Below are 21,458 nucleotides of genomic sequence, written 5' to 3'. Positions count from 1 at the left end.
TCCTCACCTCCTCTCTTCCTTCCTCTCCTCTCTCCTTCCTCTCCTCTCCTCTCCTCTCCTCTCCTCTCCTCTCCTCTCTTCCTGTCTTGTATAGTTCTTCTTTAAAGACTGATTATAAAGCTGAACCTGTCTGACTTCACACTCTCCTCCTCTCCTCTCCTCTCCTCTCCTCTCCTCTCCTCTCCTCTCCTCTCCTCTCCTCTCCTCTCCTCTCCTCTCCTCTCCTCTCTTCTCTTCTCTTCTCTTCTCTTCTCTTCTCTTCTCTTCTCTTCTCTTCTCTTCTCTTCTCTTCTCTTCTCTTCTCTCCTCTCCTCTCCTCTCCTCTCCTCTTCTCCTTTCCTCTCCTCCTCTCCTCTTTCCTTCCTCTACTCCTCTCCTCTCCTCTCCTCCTCTCCTCCTTCCTCTCCTCTCCTCCTCTCCTCCTTCCTCTCCTCTCCTCCTTCCTCTCCTCTCCTCTCTTCCTGTCTTGTATAGTTCTTCTTTAAAGACTGATTATAAAGCTGAACCTGTCTGACTTCACACTCTCCTTCTTCTCCTCTCCTCCACTCCCCTCCCCTCCCCTCCCCTCTCCTCTCCTCTCCTCTCCTCTCCTCTCCTCTCCTCTCCTCTCCTCTCCTCTCCTCTCCTCTCCTCTCCTCTCCTCTCCTCTCCTCTCCTCTCTTCCTGTCTTGTATAGTTCTTCTTTAAAGACTGATTATAAAGCTAAACCTGTCTGACTTCACACTCTCCTTCCTCTCCTCTCCTCTCCTCCTTCCTCTCCTCTCCTCCTTCCTCTCCTCTCCTCTCCTCTCTCCTCTCCTCCTCTCCTTTACTCCTCCTCTCCTCTCCTCTCTCCTCTCCTCCTCTCCTCTCTCCTTCCTCTCCTCTCCTCTCATCCTGTCTTGTATAGTTCTTCTTTAAAGACTGATTATAAAGCTGAACCTGTCTGACTTCACACTCTCCTTCCTCTCCTCCTCTCCTCTCTCCTCTCCTCTCCTCTCTCCTCTCCTCTCCTCTCCTCTCCTCTCCTCTCCTCTCCTCTCCTCTCCTCTCTCCTTCCTCTTATCTCCTCTCCTCTCTTCCTGTCTTGTATAGTTCTTCTTTAAAGACTGATTATAAAGCTGAACCTGTCTGACTTCACACTCTCCTTCTTCTCCTTTCCTCTCCTCCTCTCCTCCTTCCTCTCCTCTCCTCTCCTCTCCTCTCCTCTCCTCTCCTCTCCTCTCTTCCTGTCTTGTATAGTTCTTCTTTAAAGACTGATTATAAAGCTGAACCTGTCTGACTTCACACTCTCCTTCTTCTCCTTTCCTCTCCTTTCCTTTCCTCTCCTTTCCTTTCCTTTCCTTTCCTTTCCTCTCCTCTCCTCTCCTCTCCTCTCCTCTCCTCTCCTCTCCTCTCCTCTCCTCTCTCCTTCCTCTCCTCTCCTCTCTTCCTGTCTTGTATAGTTCCTCTTTAAAGACTGATTATAAAGCTGAACCTGTCTGACTTCACACTCTCCTTCTTCTCGTTTCCTCCTCTCCTTCTTCTCCTTTCCTCTCCTCCTCTCCTCCTTCCTTTCCTCTCCTCCTCTCCTCCTTTCCTCTCTCCTCTCCTCCTCTCCTCCTTCCTCTCCTCTCCTCCTTCCTCTCCTCCTCTCCTCTCTCCTCTCCTCCTTCCTCTCCTCCTCTCCTCCTCTCCTCCTCTCCTCTCTCCTCTCCTCCTCTCCTTCTTCTCCTTTCCTCTCCTCCTTCCTCTCCTCTCCTCCTTCCTCTCTTCCTGTCTTGTATAGTTCTTCTTTAAAGACTGATTACAAAGCCGAACTTGTCTGACTTCACACTCTCCTGACTCAAACTTCTCTACTTTTTTTACACAATACAATATATTCTATATATTTTTACAATGTAAACTTTATTGGTTCTGGGTAAAAATTCTTAGCAAATATTTCAGAAAAATAATTCATTCTATATTATTAAACATGAAATACCTGCATTCTCCACATATGAATTTAAACTCCAAACAGTCCACAAATAAGTTTATGCTGAATTAACAGTGAACCATGTGAGGACGTCTCCCTTGTTCTCTGCGACCCACTTGATGTTGGCTTTGGTTCTCTCCAGGGCCTGGTCCACTGCTAGTGTGGCTGAACCAAAACCCTGCTCTGCATTCTCCTCAATGAACTGCTGCAACTATTGGACCAGAGAATTGACAGGTTATTAAGACAGTATTAATCTATAGGACCAGAGAATGGACAGGTTATTAAGACAGTATTAATCTATACGACCAGAGAATGGACAGGTTATTAAGACAGTATTAATCTATAGGACCAGAGAATTGACAGGTTATTAAGACAGTATTAATCTATGTTTGCCTGAGAGTTTCTGTTTCCTAGATGATGACAGTATTAATCTATAGGACCAGGGAATTGACAGGTTATTAAGACAGTATTAATATACAGGACCAGAGAATTGACAGGTTATTAAGACAGTATTAACCTATGTTTGCCTGAGAGTTTCTGTTTCCTAGATGATGACAGTATTAATCTATAGGACCAGGGAATTGACAGGTTATTAAGACAGTATTAATCTATGTTTGCCTGAGAGTTTCTGTTTCCTAGATGATGACAGTATTAATCTATAGGACCAGGGAATTGACAGGTTATTAAGACAGTATTAATATACAGGACCAGAGAATTGACAGGTTATTAAGACAGTATTAATCTATGTTTGCCTGAGAGTTTCTGTTTCCTAGATGATGACAGTATTAATCTATAGGACCAGGGAATTGACAGGTTATTAAGACAGTATTAATCTATGTTTGCCTGAGAGTTTCTGTTTCCTAGATGATGACAGTATTAATATACAGGACCAGAGAATTGACAGGTTATTAAGACAGTATTAATCTATGTTTGCCTGAGAGTTTCTGTTTCCTAGATGATGACAGTGTTAATCTATAGGACCAGGGAATTGACAGGTTATTAAGACAGTATTAATATACAGGACCAGAGAATTGACAGGTTATTAAGACAGTATTAATCTATGTTTGCCTGAGAGTTTCTGTTTCCTAGATGATGACAGTATTAATCTATAGGACCAGGGAATTGACAGGTTATTAAGACAGTATTAATCTATGTTTGCCTGAGAGTTTCTGTTTCCTAGATGATGACAGTATTAATCTATAGGACCAGGGAATTGACAGGTTATTAAGACAGTATTAATCTATGTTTGCCTGAGAGTTTCTGTTTCCTAGATGATGACAGTATTAATCTATAGGACCAGGGAATTGACAGGTTATTAAGACAGTATTAATCTATGTTTGCCTGAGAGTTTCTGTTTCCTAGATAATGACAGTATTAATCTATAGGACCAGGGAATTGACAGGTTATTAAGACAGTATTAATCTATAGGACCAGGGAATTGACAGGTTATTAAGACAGTATTAATCTATGTTTGCCTGAGAGTTTCTGTTTCCTAGATGATGACAGTATTAATCTATAGGACCAGAGAATGGACAGGTTATTAAGACAGTATTAATCTATAGGACCAGGGAATTTACAGGTTATTAAGACAGTATTAATCTATGTTTGCCTGAGAGTTTCTGTTTCCTAGATGATGACAGTATCCACCCTGATAAAGGTATGTTTTACTGAAACGTTGTTAAATAGATCCATTAAATGTTTGGAAGCATCTGGACCACCAGTGGGCTGCCGTTTTTCTATTCGTTAACCAGACCTGTTTCTCTCTCATTATACCGGTTCACACGTCAGGAGATAACACTCTTATTGTGTTAATTATAGCAGCGTGACATCACCAACCAGGAAGACAACTGGACGTCTGGGGTTGGATCACAGTCACACAGAGACACAGAAGCTCTGATTGGACTGTACCTGTTTCAGTTCAAACTTCACAGTCACACAGAGACACAGAAGCTCTGATTGGGTTGTACCTGTTTCAGTTCAAACTTCACAGTCACACAGAGACACAGAAGCTCTGATTGGGCTGTACCTGTTTCAGTTCAAACTTCACAGGCACACAGAGACACAGAAGCTCTGATTGGACTGTACCTGTTTCAGTTCAAACTTCACAGGCACACAGAGACACAGAAGCTCTGATTGGGTTGTACCTGTTTCAGTTCAAACTTCACAGTCACACAGAGACACAGAAGCTCTGATTGGGCTGTACCTGTTTCAGTTCAAACTTCACAGGCACACAGAGACACAGAAGCTCTGATTGGGCTGTACCTGTTTCAGTTCAAACTTCACAGGCACACAGAGACACAGAAGCTCTGATTGGGCTGTACCTGTTTCAGTTCAAACTCTGAGGAGAAGCGCCTGGTGATGCCTTCAATGAGCCGTGCGAAGGACAACGATCCCCCTCCGTAACTACAAGATGAGAAGACATAAATATGGTCCAAATTCAACACATTGAAAAGTCATTGACAAAGTACCAAGCCAAAGACAGGCCTACAACATGACCCTATATGACCAGAGGTAGTGTACTATATAGGGAGTAGGGTGCCACTACTTTTGACCAGTGGTAGTGTACTATATAGGGAGTAGGGTGCCACTACTTTTGACCAGTGGTAGTGTACTATATAGGGAGTAGGGTGCCACTACGTTTGACCAGTGGTAGTGTACTATATAGGGAGTAGGGTGCCACTACGTTTGACCAGAGGTAGTGTACTATATAGGGAGTAGGGTGCCACTACTTTTGACCAGTGGTAGTGTACTATATAGGGAGTAGGGTGCCACTACGTTTGACCAGAGGTAGTGTACTATATAGGGAGTAGGGTGCCACTACTTTTGACCAGAGGTAGTGTACTATATAGGGAGTAGGGTGCCACTACGTTTGACCAGTGGTAGTGTACTATATAGGGATTAGGGTGCCACTACGTTTGACCAGAGGTAGTGTACTATATAGGGAGTAGGGTGCCATTTGGGACGTAAACATTATAATGAATAACTGCCAATACATTACAGTGTTCACATTAGACAGATGCATTATAGACATGTTGGATCCTACTCACTCATTAAATAAGTGGTCCCAGTTGGTTCTGACAAAGTCCCAAGCCAGAGACTGGCCCACAACATTACCAGCAATGTACACAATGGTGAATGTGGCATCCTGTTTACGAATCTTCTCTGGATCCAGGCAGTAGTTCAGATACCTGAAACCCAAACACACAGATCAGATCCATCCTGAATGATCCTTCACAACTACATTGATCAACTAATACTCTTTGATTCCTACACACTGCACTACTTTGACCAGAACCCATAGGGCACATAGAGGGCTCATAGAGGGCTCATAGAGGGCACATAGAGGGCTCATAGAGGGCTACTAGATGGCTCATAGAGGGCTCATAGAGGGCTCATAGAGGGCTCATAGAGGGCTCATAGAGGGCTCATAGAGGGCTACTAGATGGCTCATAGAGGGCTCATAGAGGGCACATAGAGGGCTCAGAGAGGGCACATAGAGGGCTCATAGAGGGTTCATAGAGGGCTCATAGAGGGCTACTAGATGGCTCATAGAGGACTCATAGAGGGCACATAGAGGGCTCATAGAGGGCTCATAGAGGGCTCATAGAGGGCTCATAGAGGGGTCATAGAGGGCTCATAGAGGGCTCATAGAGGGCACATAGAGGGCTACTAGAGGGCTCATAGAGGGCTCATAGAGGGCTCATAGAAGGCTCATAGAGGGCCCATAGTGGGCTCATAGAGGGCACACAGAGGGCTCATAGAGGGCCCATAGAGGGCTCATAGAGGGCACATAGAGGGCCCATAGAGGGCCCATAGTGGGCTCATAGAGGGGTCAAAGAGGGCTCATAGTGGGCTCATAAAGGGGTCAAAGAGGGCTCATAGAGGGGTCATAGAGGGCTCATAGAGGGCACACAGAGGGCTACTAGAGGGCTCATAGAGGGCCCATAGTGGGCTCATAGAGGGCACACAGAGGGCTACTAGAGGGCTCATAGAGGGCTCATAGAGGGGTCATAGAGGGCACACAGAGGGCTACTAGAGGGCTCATAGAGGGCTCATAGAGGGCTCATAGAGGGCCCATAGAGGGCTCATAGAGGGCACATAGAGGGCCCATAGAGGGCCCATAGTGGGCTCATAGAGGGCTCATAGAGGGGTCATAGAGGGCTCATAGTGGGCTCATAAAGGGCCCATAGTGGGCTCATAGAGGGGTCATAGAGGGGTCATAGAGGGCCCATAGAAGAGTCATAGAGGGCTCATAGAGGACTCATAGACGGCCCATAGTGGGCTCATAAAGGGCCCATAGTGGGCTCATAAAGGGCCCATAGAGGGGTCATAGAGGGCCCATAGAGGGGTCATAGAGGGCTCATAAAGGGCCCATAGAGGGCTCATAGAGGGCTCATAGTGGGCTCATAAAGGGGTCAAAGAGGGCTCATAGAGGGGTCATAGAGGGCTCATAGAGGGCTCATAGAGGGCTCATAAAGGGCCCATAGAGGGCTCATAGAGGGCTCATAGTGGGCTCATAAAGGGGTCAAAGAGGGCTCATAGAGGGCCCATAGAGGGCTCATAGAGGGCTCATAGAGGGCTCATAGAGGGCTCATAGAGGGCTCATAGAGGGCTCATAGAGGGGTCATAGAGGGCTCATAGAGGGCTCATAGAGGGCTCATAGAGGGCTCATAGAGGGCTCATAGAGGGCTCATAGAGGGCTCATAGAGGGCTCATAGAGGGGTCATAGAGGGCTCATAGTGGGCTCATAAAGGGGTCAAAGAGGGCTCATAGAGGGGTCATAGAGGGCTCATAGAGGGCTCATAGAGGGCTCATAGAGGGCTCATAAAGGGCCCATAGAGGGCCCATAGAGGGCTCATAGAGGGGTCAAAGAGGGCTCATAGTGGGCTCATAGAGGTGTCAAAGAGGGCTCATAAAGGGCTCATAGAGGGCTCATAGAGGGCACATAGAGGACACATAAAGGGCCCATAGTGGGCTCATAGAGGGGTCAAAGAGGGCTCATAGAGGGGTCATAGAGGGCTCATAGAGGGCCCATAGTGGGCTCGTAAACGGCCCATAGAGGGCTCATAGAGGGGTCATAGAGGGCACATAGAGGGCCCATAGTGGGCTCATAAAGGGCCCATAGAGGGGTCATAGAGGGGTCATAGAGGGCCCATAGAAGAGTCATAGAGGGCTCATAGAGGACTCATAGAAGGCCCATAGTGGGCTCATAAAGGGCCCATAGTGGGCTCATAAAGGGCCCATAGAGGGCTCATAGAGGGCCCATAGAGGGGTCATAGAGGGCTCATAGAGGGCTCATAGAGGGGTCATAGAGCAGTAGTGCACTGTAAATAAGAAATAGGGTTCCATTTCACCTGTTCAATAACCAGAGACCCCTGGTGCAGGCCAGAGGTCCTCCTCACCTGTTCAGTAACCAGAGACCCCTGGTGCAGGCCAGAGGTCTTCCTCACCTGTTCAGTAACCAGAGACCCCTGGTGCAGGCCAGAAGTCATCCTCACCTGTTCAGTAACCAGAGACCCCTGGTGCAGGCCAGAAGTAATCCTCACCTGTTCAGTATCCAGGGAAACCTGATGCAGGCCAGAAGTCATCCTCACCTGTTCAGTAACCAGAGACCCCTGGTGCAGGCCAGAAGTCATCCTCACCTGTTCAGTATCCAGGGAAACCTGGTGCAGGCCAGAAGTAATCCTCACCTGTTCAGTATCCAGGGAAACCTGATGCAGGCCAGAAGTCATCCTCACCTGTTCAGTAACCAGAGACCCCTGGTGCAGGCCAGAAGTAATCCTCACCTGTTCAGTAACCAGAGACCCCTGGTGCAGGCCAGAAGTCATCCTCACCTGTTCAGTAACCAGAGACCCCTGGTGCAGGCCAGAAGTCATCCTCACCTGTTCAGTATCCAGGGAAACCTGATGCAGGCCAGAAGTCATCCTCACCTGTTCATTAACCAGGGAAACCTGGTGCAGGCCAGAAGTCATCCTCACCTGTTCAGTAACCAGGGACCCCTGGTGCAGGCCAGAAGTCATCCTCACCTGTTCAGTAACCAGAGACCCCTGGTGCAGGCCAGAAGTCATCCTCACCTGTTCAGTAACCAGAGACCCCTGGTGCAGGCCAGAAGTCATCCTCACCTGTTCAGTATCCAGGGAAACCTGATGCAGGCCAGAAGTCATCCTCACCTGTTCATTAACCAGGGAAACCTGGTGCAGGCCAGAAGTCATCCTCACCTGTTCAGTAACCAGGGACCCCTGGTGCAGGCCAGAAGTCATCCTCACCTGTTCAGTAACCAGATTCCCCTGGTGCAGGCCAGAAGTCCTCCTCACCTGTTCAGTAACCAGAGACCCCTGGTGCAGGCCAGAAGTCATCCTCACTGTTCAGTAACCAGAGACCCCTGGTGCAGGCCAGAAGTCATCCTCACCTGTGCAGTAACCAGAGACCCCTGGTGCAGACCAGAAGTCATCCTCACCTGTGCAGTAACCAGAGACCCCTGGTGCAGGCCACAAGTCATCATCACCTGTTCAGTAACCAGGGAAACCTGATGCAGGCCAGAAGTCATCCTCACCTGTTCATTAACCAGGGAAACCTGGTGCAGGCCAGAAGTCATCCTCACCTGTTCAGTAACCAGGGACCCCTGGTGCAGGCCAGAAGTCATCCTCACCTGTTCAGTAACCAGAGACCCCTGGTGCAGGCCAGAAGTCATCCTCACCTGTTCAGTAACCAGAGACCCAGGGTGCAGGCCAGAAGTCATCCTCACCTGTTCAGTAACCAGAGACCCCTGGTGCAGGCCAGAAGTCATCCCCACCTGTTCAGTAACCAGAGACCCCTGGTGCAAGCCAGAAGTCATCCTCACCTGTTCAGTAACCAGAGACCCCTGGTGCAGGCCAGAAGTCATCCTCACCTGTTCAGTAACCAGAGACCCCTGCCTGGTGCAGGCCAGAAGTCATCTTCACCTGTTCAGTAACCAGAGACCCCTGGTGCAGGCCAGAAGTCATCCTCACCTGTTCAGTAACCAGAGACCCCTGGTGCAAGCCAGAAGTCATCCTCACCTGTTCAGTAACCAGAGACCCCTGGTGCAGGCCAGAAGTCATCCTCACCTGTTCAGTAACCAGAGACCCCTGGTGCAGGCCAGAAGTCATCCTCACCTGTTCAGTAACCAGAGACCCCTGGTGCAGGCCAGAAGTCCTCCTCACCTGTTCAGTAACCAGAGACCCCTGGTGCAGGCCAGAGGTCCTCCTCACCTGTTCAGTAACCAGAGACCCCTGGTGCAGGCCAGAAGTCATCCTCACCTGTTCAGTAACCAGAGACCCCTGGTGCAGGCCAGAAGTCATCCTCACCTGTTCAGTAACCAGAGACCCCTGGTGCAGGCCAGAGGTCCTCCTCACCTGTTCAGTAACCAGAGACCCCTGGTGCAGGCCAGAAGTCATCCTCACCTGTTCAGTAACCAGGGAACCCTGGTGCAGGCCAGAAGTCATCCTCACCTGTTCAGTAACCAGGGGACCCTGGTGCAAGCCAGGGCATACATCAGCTTGTCAGCCTCAGAGGCAATGGAAGCCTCTTTGTACATCCTCCAGGCGAAGTCCCACTCCTCCACCCCTCCTGCTGCGATGGCCCTGCAGTACACTGTCTTCCTCAGGTTGGGGTGAATCCTGGACCAGACAATGTAAAAGAGATCATCGCATCAGGCCATCAAACACCAGAGTCAAGGTGAAAAGAACAGACTTCAACACTCGGGTTGGGATCAATAACAGTCTTCAACACTAGGGTTGGGATCAATAAAAGTCTTCAACACTAGGGTTGGGATCAATAACAGTCTTCAACACTAGGGTTGGGATCAATAACAGTCTTCAACACTAGGGTTGGGATCAATAACAGTCTTCAACACTAGGGTTGGGATCAATAACAGTCTTCAACACTAGGGTTGGGATCAATAACAGTCTTCAACACTAGGGTTGGGATCAATAACAGTCTTCAACACTAGGGTTGGGATCAATAACAGTCTTCAACACTAGGGTTGAGATCAATAACAGTCTTCAACACCAGGGTTGGGATCAATAACAGTCTTCAACACTAGGGTTGGGATCAATAACAGTTTTCAACACTAGGGTTGGGATCAATAACAGTCTTCAACACTAGGGTTGGGATCAATAACAGTCTTCAACACTAGGGTTGGGATCAATAACAGTCTTCAACACTAGAGTTGGGATCAATAACAGTCTTCAACACTAGGGTTGGGATCAATAACAGTCTTCAACACTAGGGTTGGGATCAATAACAGTCTTCAACACTAGGGTTGGGATCAATAACAGTCTTCAACACTAGGGTTGAGATCAATAACAGTCTTCAACACTAGGGTCAGGATCAATAACAGTCTTCAACACTAGGGTTGGGATCAATAACAGTCTTCAACACTAGGGTTGGGATCAATAACAGTCTTCAACACTAGGGTTGGGATCAATAACAGTCTTCAACACTAGGTTTGGGATCAATAACAGTCTTCAACACTAGGGTTGGGATCAATAACAGTCTTCAACACTAGGGTTGGGATCAATAACAGTCTTCAACACTAGGGTTGAGATCAATAACAGTCTTCAACACTAGGGTCAGGATCAATAACAGTCTTCAACACTAGGGTTGGGATCAATAACAGTCTTCAACACTAGGGTTGGGATCAATAACAGTCTTCAACACTAGGGTTGAGATCAATACCAGTCTCCAACACTAGGGTTGGGATCAATAACAGTCTTCAACACTAGGGTTGGGATCAATAACAGTCTTCAACACTAGGGTTGAGATCAATAACAGTCTTCAACACTAGCGTTGGGAAAATAACAGTCTTCAACACTAGGGTTGGGATCAATAACAGTTTCCAACACTAGGGTTGGGATCAATAACAGTCTTCAACACTAGGGTCGGGATCAATAACAGTCTTCAACACTAGGGTTGGGATCAATAACAGTTTTCAACACTAGGGTTGGGATCAATAACAGTATTCAACACCAGGTTTGGGATCAATAACAGTCTTCAACACTAGGGTTGGGATCAATAACAGTCTTCAACACTAGGGTTGGGATCAATAACAGTCTTCAACACTAGGGTTGGGATCAATAACAGTCTTCAACACTAGGGTTGGGATCAATAACAGTCTTCAACACTAGGGTTGGGATCAATACCAGTCTTCAACACTAGGGTTGGGATCAATAACATTCTTCAAAACTAGGGTTGGGATCAATAACAGTCCTTAACACTAGGGTTGGGATCAATAACAGTCTTCAACACTAGTTCTGAGATCAATAACAGTCTTCAACACTAGGGTTGGGATCAATAACAGTCTTCAACACTAGGGTTGGGATCAATAACAGTCTTCAACACTAGTTTTGAGATCAATAACTGTCTTCAACACTAGGGTCGGAATCAATAACAGTTTCCAACACTAGGGTTGGGATCAATAACAGTCTTCAACACTAGGGTCGGGATCAATAACAGTCTTCAACACTAGGGTCGGGATCAATAACAGTCTTCAACACTAGGGTTGGGATCAATAACAGTCTTCAACACTAGGGTCGGGATCAATAACAGTCTTCAACACTAGGGTTGGGATCAATAACAGTCTTCAACACTAGGGTTGGGATCAATACCAGTCTTCAACACTAGGGTTGGGATCAATAACAGTCTTCAACACTAGGGTTGGGATCAATAACAGTCCTTAACACTAGGGTTGGGATCAATAACAGTCTTCAACACTAGGGTTGGGATCAATAACAGTCTTCAACACCAGGGTTGGGATCAATAACAGACTTCAACACTAGGGTCGGGATCAATAACAGTCTTCAACACTAGGGTTGGGATCAATAACAGTCTTCAACACTAGGGTTGGGATCAATAACAGTCTTCAACACTAGGGTTGGGATCAATACCAGTCTTCAACACTAGGGTTGGGATCAATAACAGTCTTCAAAACTAGGGTTGGGATCAATAACAGTCCTTAACACTAGGGTTGGGATCAATAACAGTCTTCAACACTAGGGTTGGGATCAATAACAGTCTTCAACACCAGGGTTGGGATCAATAACAGTCTTCAACACTAGGGTCGGGATCAATAACAGTTTCCAACACTAGGGTTGGGATCAATAACAGTCTTCAACACTAGGGTTGGGATCAATAACAGTCTTCAACACTAGTTTTGAGATCAATAACAGTCTTCAACACTAGGGTTGGGATCAATAACAGTCTTCAACACTAGGGTTGGGATCAATAATAGTCTTCAACACTAGTTTTGAGATCAATAACAGTCTTCAACACTAGGGTCGGAATCAATAACAGTTTCCAACACTAGGGTTGGGATCAATAACAGTCTTCAACACTAGGGTCGGGATCAATAACATTCTTCAACACTAGGGTCGGGATCAATAACAGTCTTCAACACTAGGGTTGGGATCAATAACAGTCTTCAACACTAGGGTCGGGATCAATAACAGTCTTCAACACTCGGGTTGGGATCAATAACAGTCTTCAACACTAGGGTTGGGATCAATAACAGTCTTCAACACTAGGGTGGGGATCAATAACAGTCTTCAACACTAGGGTTGGGATCAATAACAGTCTTCAACACTAGGGTTGGGATCAATAACAGTCTTCAACACTAGGTTTGGGATCAATAACAGTCTTCAACACTAGGGTTGAGATCAATAACAGTCTTCAACACTAGGGTTGAGATCAATAACAGTCTTCAACACTAGGGTTGGGATCAATAACAGTCTTCGACACTAGGGTTGGGATCAATAACAGTCTTCAACACTAGGGTTGGGATCAATAACAGTCTTCAACACTAGGGTCGGGATCAATAACAGTCTCCAACACTAGGGTTGGGATCAATAACAGTCTTCAACACTAGGGTTGGGATCAATAACAGTCTTCAACACTAGGGTTGGGATCAATAACAGTCTCCAACACTAGGGTTGGGATCAATAACAGTCTTCAACACTAGGGTTGGGATCAATAACAGTCTTCAACACTAGGGTTGGGATCAATAACAGTCTTCAACACTAGGGTTGGGATCAATAACAGTCTTCAACACTAGGGTCGGGATCAATAACAGTCTCCAACACTAGGGTTGGGATCAATACCAGTCTTCAACACTAGGGTTGGGATCAATAACAGTCTTCAACACTAGGGTTGAGATCAATAACAGTTTTCAACACTAGGGTTGGGATCAATAACAGTCTTCAACACTAGGGTTGGGATCAATAACAGTCCTTAACACTAGGGTTGGGATCAATAACAGTCTTCAACACTAGGGTTGGGATCAATAACAGTCTTCAACACCAGGGTTGGGATCAATAACAGACTTCAACACTAGGGTCGGGATCAATAACAGTCTCCAACACTAGGGTTGGGATCAATAACAGTCTTCAACACTAGGGTTGGGATCAATAACAGTCTTCAACACTAGTTTTGAGATCAATAACAGTCTTCAACACTAGGGTTGGGATCAATAACAGTCTTCAACACTAGGGTTGGGATCAATAACAGTCTTCAACACTAGTTTTGAGATCAATAACAGTCTTCAACACTAGGGTCGGGATCAATAACAGTTTCCAACACTAGGGTTGGGATCAATAACAGTCTTCAACACTAGGGTCGGGACCAATAACAGTCTTCAACACTAGGGTCGGGATCAATAACAGTCTTCAACACTAGGGTTGGGATCAATAACAGTCTTCAACACTAGGGTCGGGATCAATAACAGTCTTCAACACTCGGGTTGGGATCAATAACAGTCTTCAACACTAGGGTTGGGATCAATAACAGTCTTCAACACTAGGGTGGGGATCAATAACAGTCTTCAACACTAGGGTTGGGATCAATAACAGACTTCAACACTAGGGTCGGGATCAATAACAGTCTCCAACACTAGGGTTGGGATCAATAACAGTCTTCAACACTAGGGTTGGGATCAATAACAGTCTTCAACACTAGTTTTGAGATCAATAACAGTCTTCAACACTAGGGTTGGGATCAATAACAGTCTTCAACACTAGGGTTGGGATCAATAACAGTCTTCAACACTAGGGTTGGGATCAATAACAGTCTTCAACACTAGGGTTGGGATCAATAACAGTATTCAACACCAGGTTTGGGATCAATAACAGTCTTCAACACTAGGGTTGAGATCAATAGCAGTCTTCAACACTAGGGTCGGGATCAATAACAGTTTCCAACACTAGGGTTGAGATCAATAGCAGTCTTCAACACTAGGGTCGGGATCAATAACAGTCTTCAACACTAGGGTTGGGATCAATAACAGTCTTCAACACTAGGTTTGAGGAGGAGGAGGAGAGGAGAGGTGAAGAGAGGTCAGGAGAGAAGAGAAGAGGAGAGGAGAGGAGAGTTCAGGAGAGGAGAGTTCAGGAGAGGAGAGGAGAGGAGAGGAGAGGAGAGGAGAGGAGAGGAGAGGAGAGGAGAGGAGAGGAGAGGAGAGGAGAGGAGAGGAGAGGAGAGGAGAGTTCAGGAGAGGAGAGGAGAGGAGAGGAGAGGAGAGGAGAGGAGAGGAGAGGAGAGGAGAGGAGAGGAGAGGAGAGGAGAGGAGAGGAGAGTTCAGGAGAGGAGAGGAGAGAAGAGGAGAGGAGAGGAGAGTTCAGGAGAGGAGAGTTCAGGAGAGGAGAGTTCAGGAGAGGAGAGGAGAGGAGAGGAGAGGAGAGGAGAGGAGAGGAGAGGAGAGGAGAGGAGGGGAGAGGAGAGGAGAAGGAGGAGAGGAGAGGAGAGGAGAGGAGAGGAGAGGAGAGGAGAGGAGAGGAGAGGAGAGGAGAGGAGAGGAGAGGAGGAGAGGGATCTCTGTCCTCACCTGTTGTTCTCAGGTGTATTCATCCAGTCTTTGAACCAGCCTGTAGTCAGCTCCTCACAGCCTGCTACTCCTGTACTGCAGGCTATAGAGATGGCATTCACCTGGTTGTACCTGGAGACGGGAGAGGAAATTACAAACGAAAAAGAAGAAACTCTTAACGGTATACTGACCTCACAACTTACTACTCCAACTTATTGAGGAGATTCATGATATCTGGATAAGATCTGTCATTTTGAGCTGACTGAGTGTTTAGTCTTATAAAAATAATTTTTAACTATCGTGACATTTTCTCTTTGTATCCATAAACATGTTGAAAGGTAGACGTTCTTACTGGTCAGTGTGTTTCTCAGGAATCTTGGTCCAGTCAGCAGTGATAGTCTTGAAGTGGTTGAAAAGAGGCGTGACTTGTTTATTGAGGTAAGCCTGAAAGATAAGAACAGAACTCGCTGTTTATTGAGGTAAGCCTGAAAGATAAGAACAGAACTCGCTGTTTATTGAGGTAAGCCTGAAAGATAAGAACAGAACTCGCTGTTTATTGAGGTAAGCCTGAAAGATAAGGACAGAGCTCGCTGTTTATTGAGGTAAACCTGAAAGATAAGAACAGAACTCGCTGTTTATTGAGGTAAGCCTGAAAGATAAGAACAGAACTCGCTGTTTATTGAGGTAAGCCTGAAAGATAAGGACAGAACTCGCTGTTTATTGAGGTAAGCCTGAAAGATAAGAACAGAACTCGCTGTTTATTGAGGTAAGCCTGAAAGATAAGAACAGAACCTGCTGTTTATTGAGGTAAGCCTGAAAGATAAGAACAGAACCTGCTGTTTATTGAGGTAAGCCTGAAAGATAAGAACAGAACTCGCTGTTTATTGAGGTAAGCCTGAAAGATAAGAACAGAACCTGCTGTTTATTGAGGTAAGCCTGAAAGATAAGAACAGAACTCGCTGTTTATTGAGGTAAGCCTGAAAGATAAGAACAGAACTCGCTGTTTATTGAGGTAAGCCTGAAAGATAAGAACAGAACTCGCTGTTCATTGAGGTAAGCCTGAAAGATAAGAACAGAACTCGCTGTTTATTGAGGTAAGCCTGAAAGATAAGAACAGAACTCGCTGTTTATTGAGGTAAGCCTGAAAGATAAGAACAGAACTCGCTGTTTATTGAGGTAAGCCTGAAAGATAAGAACAGAACTCGCTGTTTATTGAGGTAAGCCTGAAAGATAAGAACAGAACCTGCTGTTTATTGAGGTAAGCCTGAAAGATAAGAACAGAACTCGCTGTTTATTGAGGTAAGCCTGAAAGATAAGAACAGAACTCGCTGTTTATTGAGGTAAGCCTGAAAGATAAGAACAGAACTCGCTGTTTATTGAGGTAAGCCTGAAAGATAAGAACAGAACTCGCTGTTTATTGAGGTAAGCCTGAAAGATAAGAACAGAACTCGCTGTTTATTGAGGTAAACCTGAAAGAGAACAGAACTCGCTGCATCACAACATATCAGAGATATTGGATGACATTATCATTTGCATTCCTCAGTGTCAATCAAAATGGAACAGAGTTGATTTTAATAGCAGATTTTGCATTTAAACAATATTCAGTAGTCTAATGTTATGTCCCAGATGGAACTCTATTCCATATAGTGGCCAAAAGGAATAGGGTGCCACATAGTGCTCTGGTCAAAGTACTACATAAGGAATAGGGTGCCACATAGTGCTCTGGTCAAAGTACTACATAAGGAATAGGGTGCCACATAGTGATCTGGTCAAAGTACTACATAAGAAATAGGGTGCCATATAGTGATCTGGTCAAAGTACTACATAAGGAATAGGGTGCCATATAGTGCTCTGGTCAAAGTACTACATAAGGAATAGGGTGCCATATAGTGCTCTGGTCAAAGTACTACATAAGGAATAGGGTGCCATATAGTGCTCTGGTCAAGTACTACATAAGAAATAGGGTGCCATATAGTGCTCTGGTCAAAGTACTACATAAGGAATAGGGTGCCATATAGTGCTCTGGTCAAGTACTACATAAGGAATAGGGTGCCATATAGTGCTCTGGTCAAAGTACTACATAAGGAATAGGGTGCCACATAGTGATCTGGTCAAAGTACTACATAAGGAATAGGGTGCCACATAGTGCTCTGGTCAAAGTACTACATAAGGAATAGGGTGCCACATAGTGATCTGGTCAAAGTACTACATAAGGAATAGGGTGCCATATAGTGATCTGGTCAAAGTACTACATAAGGAATAGGGTGCCATATAGTGATCTGGTCAAAGTACTACATAAGTAATAGGGTGCCATATAGTGCTCTGGTCAAAGTACTACATAAGGAATAGGGTGCCATATAGTGCTCTGGTCAAAGTACTACATAAGGAATAGGGTGCCATATAGTGCTCTGGTCAAAGTACTACATAAGGAATAGGGTGCCACATAGTGATCTGGTCAAAGTACTACATAAGGAATAGGGTGCCATATAGTGATCTGGTCAAAGTACTACATAAGGAATAGGGTGCCATATAGTGATCTGGTCAAAGTACTACATAAGGAATAGGGTGCCATATAGTGCTCTGGTCAAAGTACTACATAAGGAATAGGGTGCCATATAGTGCTCTGGTCAAGTACTACATAAGGAATAGGGTGCCATATAGTGCTCTGGTCAAGTACTACATAAGAAATAGGATGCCATATAGTGCTCTGGTCAAAGTACTACATAAGGAATAGGGTGCCACATAGTGCTCTGGTCAAAAGTACTACATAAGGAATAGGGTGCCATATAGTGCTCTGGTCAAGTACTACATAAGGAATAGGGTGCCATATAGTGCTCTGGTCAAGTACTACATAAGAAATAGGATGCCATATAGTGCTCTGGTCAAAGTACTACATAAGGAATAGGGTGCCACATAGTGATCTGGTCAAAGTACTACATAAGGAATAGGGTGCCAAATAGTTATCTGGTCAAAGTACTACATAAAGAATAGGGTGCCATATAGTGCTCTGGTCAAGTACTACATAAGAAATAGGATGCCATATAGTGCTCTGGTCAAAGTACTACATAAGGAATAGGGTGCCACATAGTGCTCTGGTCAAAGTACTACATAAGGAATAGGGTGCCACATAGTGCTCTGGTCAAAGTACTACATAAGGAATAGGGTGCCATATAGTGCTCTGGTCAAAGTACTACATAAGGAATAGGGTGCCATATAGTGCTCTGGTCAAAGTACTACATAAGGAATAGGGTGCCACATAGTGCTCTGGTCAAAGTACTACATAAAGAATAGGGTGCCACATAGTGCTCTGGTCAAAGTACTACATAAGGAATAGGGTGCCACATAGTGCTCTGGTCAAAGTACTACATAAGGAATAGGGTGCCATATAGTGCTCTGGTCAAAGTACTACATAAAGAATAGGGTGCCATATAGTGCTCTGGTCAAAGTACTACATAAAGAATAGGGTGCCATATAGTGCTCTGGTCAAAGTACTACATAAAGAATAGGGTGCCATATAGTGCTCTGGTCAAAGTACTACATAAGGAATAGGGTGCCATATAGTGCTCTGGTCAAAGTACTACATAAAGAATAGGGTGCCATATAGTGCTCTGGTCAAAGTACTACATAAAGAATAGGGTGCCATATAGTGCTCTGGTCAAAGTACTACATAAGGAATAGGGTGCCATATAGTGCTCTGGTCAAAGTACTACATAAGGAATAGGGTGCCATATAGTGCTCTGGTCAAAGTACTACATAAAGAATAGGGTGCCATATAGGACCCCTCTATAACACTGACCTGCATGGGTCCGTAGACGTCGCTGCGGTCGAACATGAGGAAGAAGTAGCCCAGGTTGCTGTTAGCCGTTTGCCAGGGCATGTACTCTCTCTCCCTCTGAAGGAACAGGGTGGTTCTCAGAGCCAGTATGGTGCTGACTGTCCTCGCCCTGACGTGGACCAACACAGCCAGACATCACAAACACCTTTATTCATCAAGTACATTTACATCAACCAGGAATCTGCTGAAATGGTGCTGACAGCAACAGACACAATATAGACAGAGGACTTTACAAATAGTCTACATACAGACACAATATAGACAGAGGACTTTACAAATAGTTTACATGTAGACAGAATATAGACAGAGGAATTAAAAGATAGTCTACATACAGACAGAATATAGACAGAGGACTTTACAAATAGTTTACATGTAGACAGAATATAGACAGAGGAATTAAAAGATAGTCTACATACAGAATATAGACAGAGGACTGCACAAATAGTCTACATACAGACAGAATATAGACAGAGGACTGCACAAATAGTCTACATACAGACAGAATATAGACAGAGGACTGCACAAATAGTTTACATGTAGACAGAATATAGACAGAGGAATTAAAAGATAGTCTACATACAGACAGAATATAGACAGAGGACTTTACAAATAGTCTACATACAGACAGAATATAGACAGAGGACTGCACAAATAGTTTACATGTAGACAGAATATAGACAGAGGAATTAAAAGATAGTCTACATACAGACAGAATATAGACAGAGGACTGCACAAATAGTCTACATGTAGACAGAATAAAGACAGAGGACTTTACAAATAGTCTACATACAGACAGAATATAGACAGAGGACTTTACAAATAGTCTACATACAGACAGAATACAGACAGAGGACTTTACATACAGACAGAATATAGACAGAGGAATTTATAGACAGTCTACATACAGACAGAATAAAGACAGAGGAATTTATAGATAGTCTACATACAGACAGAATACAGAGAGAATAATTAATAGATAGTCTACATACAGACAGAATAAAGACAGAGGAATTTATAGATAGTCTACATACAGACAGAACATAGAGAGAAGACTGTGCTGTGTGGAAGGGGACTCACCTGGCCAGGTTAAAAGCATCATCCACAATCTGGGCTCTGTTGATCACTGGAATAGCCTGAATACAAACAGAGGGACATTGGAACAGCCTGAATACAAACAGAGGGACATTGGAACAGCCTGAATACAAACAGAGGGACATTGGAACAGCCTGAATACAAACAGAGGGACATTGGAACAGCCTGAATACAAACAGAGGGACATTGGAACAGCCTGAATACAAACAGAGGGACATTGGAACAGCCTGAATACAAACAGAGGGACATTGGAACAGCCTGAATACAAACAGAGGGACATTGGAATATGGATGGTTTCCATATTGGGACAGTCAGACGGATTTGTGCTGGTCTTCCTGAGACATAGTAATTTAGCAAGTCAGAAAGCATCATTATCATATGGACTGATACCTCATGGTCTGTGCTGAGCTGGGTGAGGAGGCATTATCATGTGGACTGATACCTCATGGTCTGTGCTGAGCTGGGTGAGGAGGCATTATCATATGGACTGTTACCTCATGGTCTGTGCTGAGCTGGGTGAGGAGGCATTATCATATGGACTGTTACCTCATGGTCTGTGCTGAGCTGGGTGAGGAGGCATTATCATATGGACTGTTACCTCATGGTCTGTGCTGAGCTGGGTGAGGAGGCATTATCATATGGACTGATACCTCATGATCTGTGCTGAGCTGGGTGAGGAGGCATTATCATATGGACTGATACCTCATGATCTGTGCTGAGCTGGGTGAGGAGGCATTATCATATGGACTGTTACCTCATGGTCTGTGCTGAGCTGGGTGAGGAGTTATCATATGGACTGATACCTCATTGTCTGTGCTGAGCTGGGTGAGGAGTTATCATATGGACTGATACCTCATGGTCTGTGCTGAGCTGGGTGAGGAGGCGTTATCATATGGACTGATACCTCATGGTCTGTGCTGAGCTGCGTGAGGAGGCATAAGTCGCTCTGGATAAGAGCGTCTGCTAAATGACTTAAATGTAAATGTAAATTACCATATGGACTGTTACCTCATGGTCTGTGCTGAGCTGGGTGAGGAGGCATTATCATATGGACTGTTACCTCATGGTCTGTGCTGAGCTGGGTGAGGAGGCATTATCATATGGACTGTTACCTCATGGTCTGTGCTGAGCTGGGTGAGGAGGCATTATCATATGGACTGTTACCTCATGGTCTGTGCTGAGCTGCGTGAGGAGGCATAAGTCGCTCTGGATAAGAGCGTCTGCTAAATGACTTAAATGTAAATGTAAATTACCATATGGACTGTTACCTCATGGTCTGTGCTGAGCTGGGTGAGGAGGCATTATCATATGGACTGTTACCTCATGGTCTGTGCTGAGCTGGGTGAGGAGGCATTATCATATGGACTGTTACCTCATGGTCTGTGCTGAGCTGGGTGAGGAGGCATTATCATATGGACTGTTACCTCATGGTCTGTGCTGAGCTGGGTGAGGAGTTATCATATGGACTGGTACCTCATGGTCTGTGCTGAGCTGGGTGAGGAGGCATTATCATATGAACTGATACCTCATGGTCTGTGCTGAGCTGGGTGAGGAGGCATTATCATATGGACTGTTACCTCATGGTCTGTGCTGAGCTGGGTGAGGAGGCATTATCATATGGACTGTTACCTCATGGTCTGTGCTGAGCTGGGTGAGGAGTTATCATATGGACTGGTACCTCATGGTCTGTGCTGAGCTGGGTGAGGAGGCATTATCATATGAACTGATACCTCATGGTCTGTGCTGAGCTGGGTGAGGAGGCATTATCATATGGACTGTTACCTCAT

At 45.4% G+C, this 21,458-nt stretch overlaps 1 protein-coding gene across 1 annotated transcript in view; it reads right to left on the bottom strand.

Moving 5' to 3' along the window:
• Nucleotides 1-1,947: 1,947 nt before the first annotated feature.
• LOC120036387 (aminopeptidase N-like) overlaps nucleotides 1,948-21,458 on the bottom strand; it is a 35,315-nt gene continuing 15,804 nt past the window's right edge. Inside the window, exons 7-14 of the mRNA XM_038982856.1 lie at nucleotides 19,657-19,712; nucleotides 18,541-18,688; nucleotides 15,097-15,188; nucleotides 14,766-14,876; nucleotides 9,403-9,570; nucleotides 4,981-5,121; nucleotides 4,255-4,336; nucleotides 1,948-2,144 (exon numbers count right to left, since the gene is read on the bottom strand). Coding sequence (XP_038838784.1) covers nucleotides 1,992-2,144; nucleotides 4,255-4,336; nucleotides 4,981-5,121; nucleotides 9,403-9,570; nucleotides 14,766-14,876; nucleotides 15,097-15,188; nucleotides 18,541-18,688; nucleotides 19,657-19,712 — 951 coding nt within the window. The 3' untranslated portion in view covers nucleotides 1,948-1,991. The remainder of the gene's footprint in view (nucleotides 2,145-4,254; nucleotides 4,337-4,980; nucleotides 5,122-9,402; nucleotides 9,571-14,765; nucleotides 14,877-15,096; nucleotides 15,189-18,540; nucleotides 18,689-19,656; nucleotides 19,713-21,458) is intronic.

The sequence above is a fragment of the Salvelinus namaycush genome, unplaced genomic scaffold, assembly GCF_016432855.1.
Source record: "Salvelinus namaycush isolate Seneca unplaced genomic scaffold, SaNama_1.0 Scaffold1324, whole genome shotgun sequence".
Taxonomy (NCBI): Eukaryota; Metazoa; Chordata; class Actinopteri; order Salmoniformes; family Salmonidae; genus Salvelinus; species Salvelinus namaycush.
The sequence above is the reverse complement of the archived record's forward strand: the minus strand, read 5'-3'. Positions and strand labels throughout refer to the sequence as shown.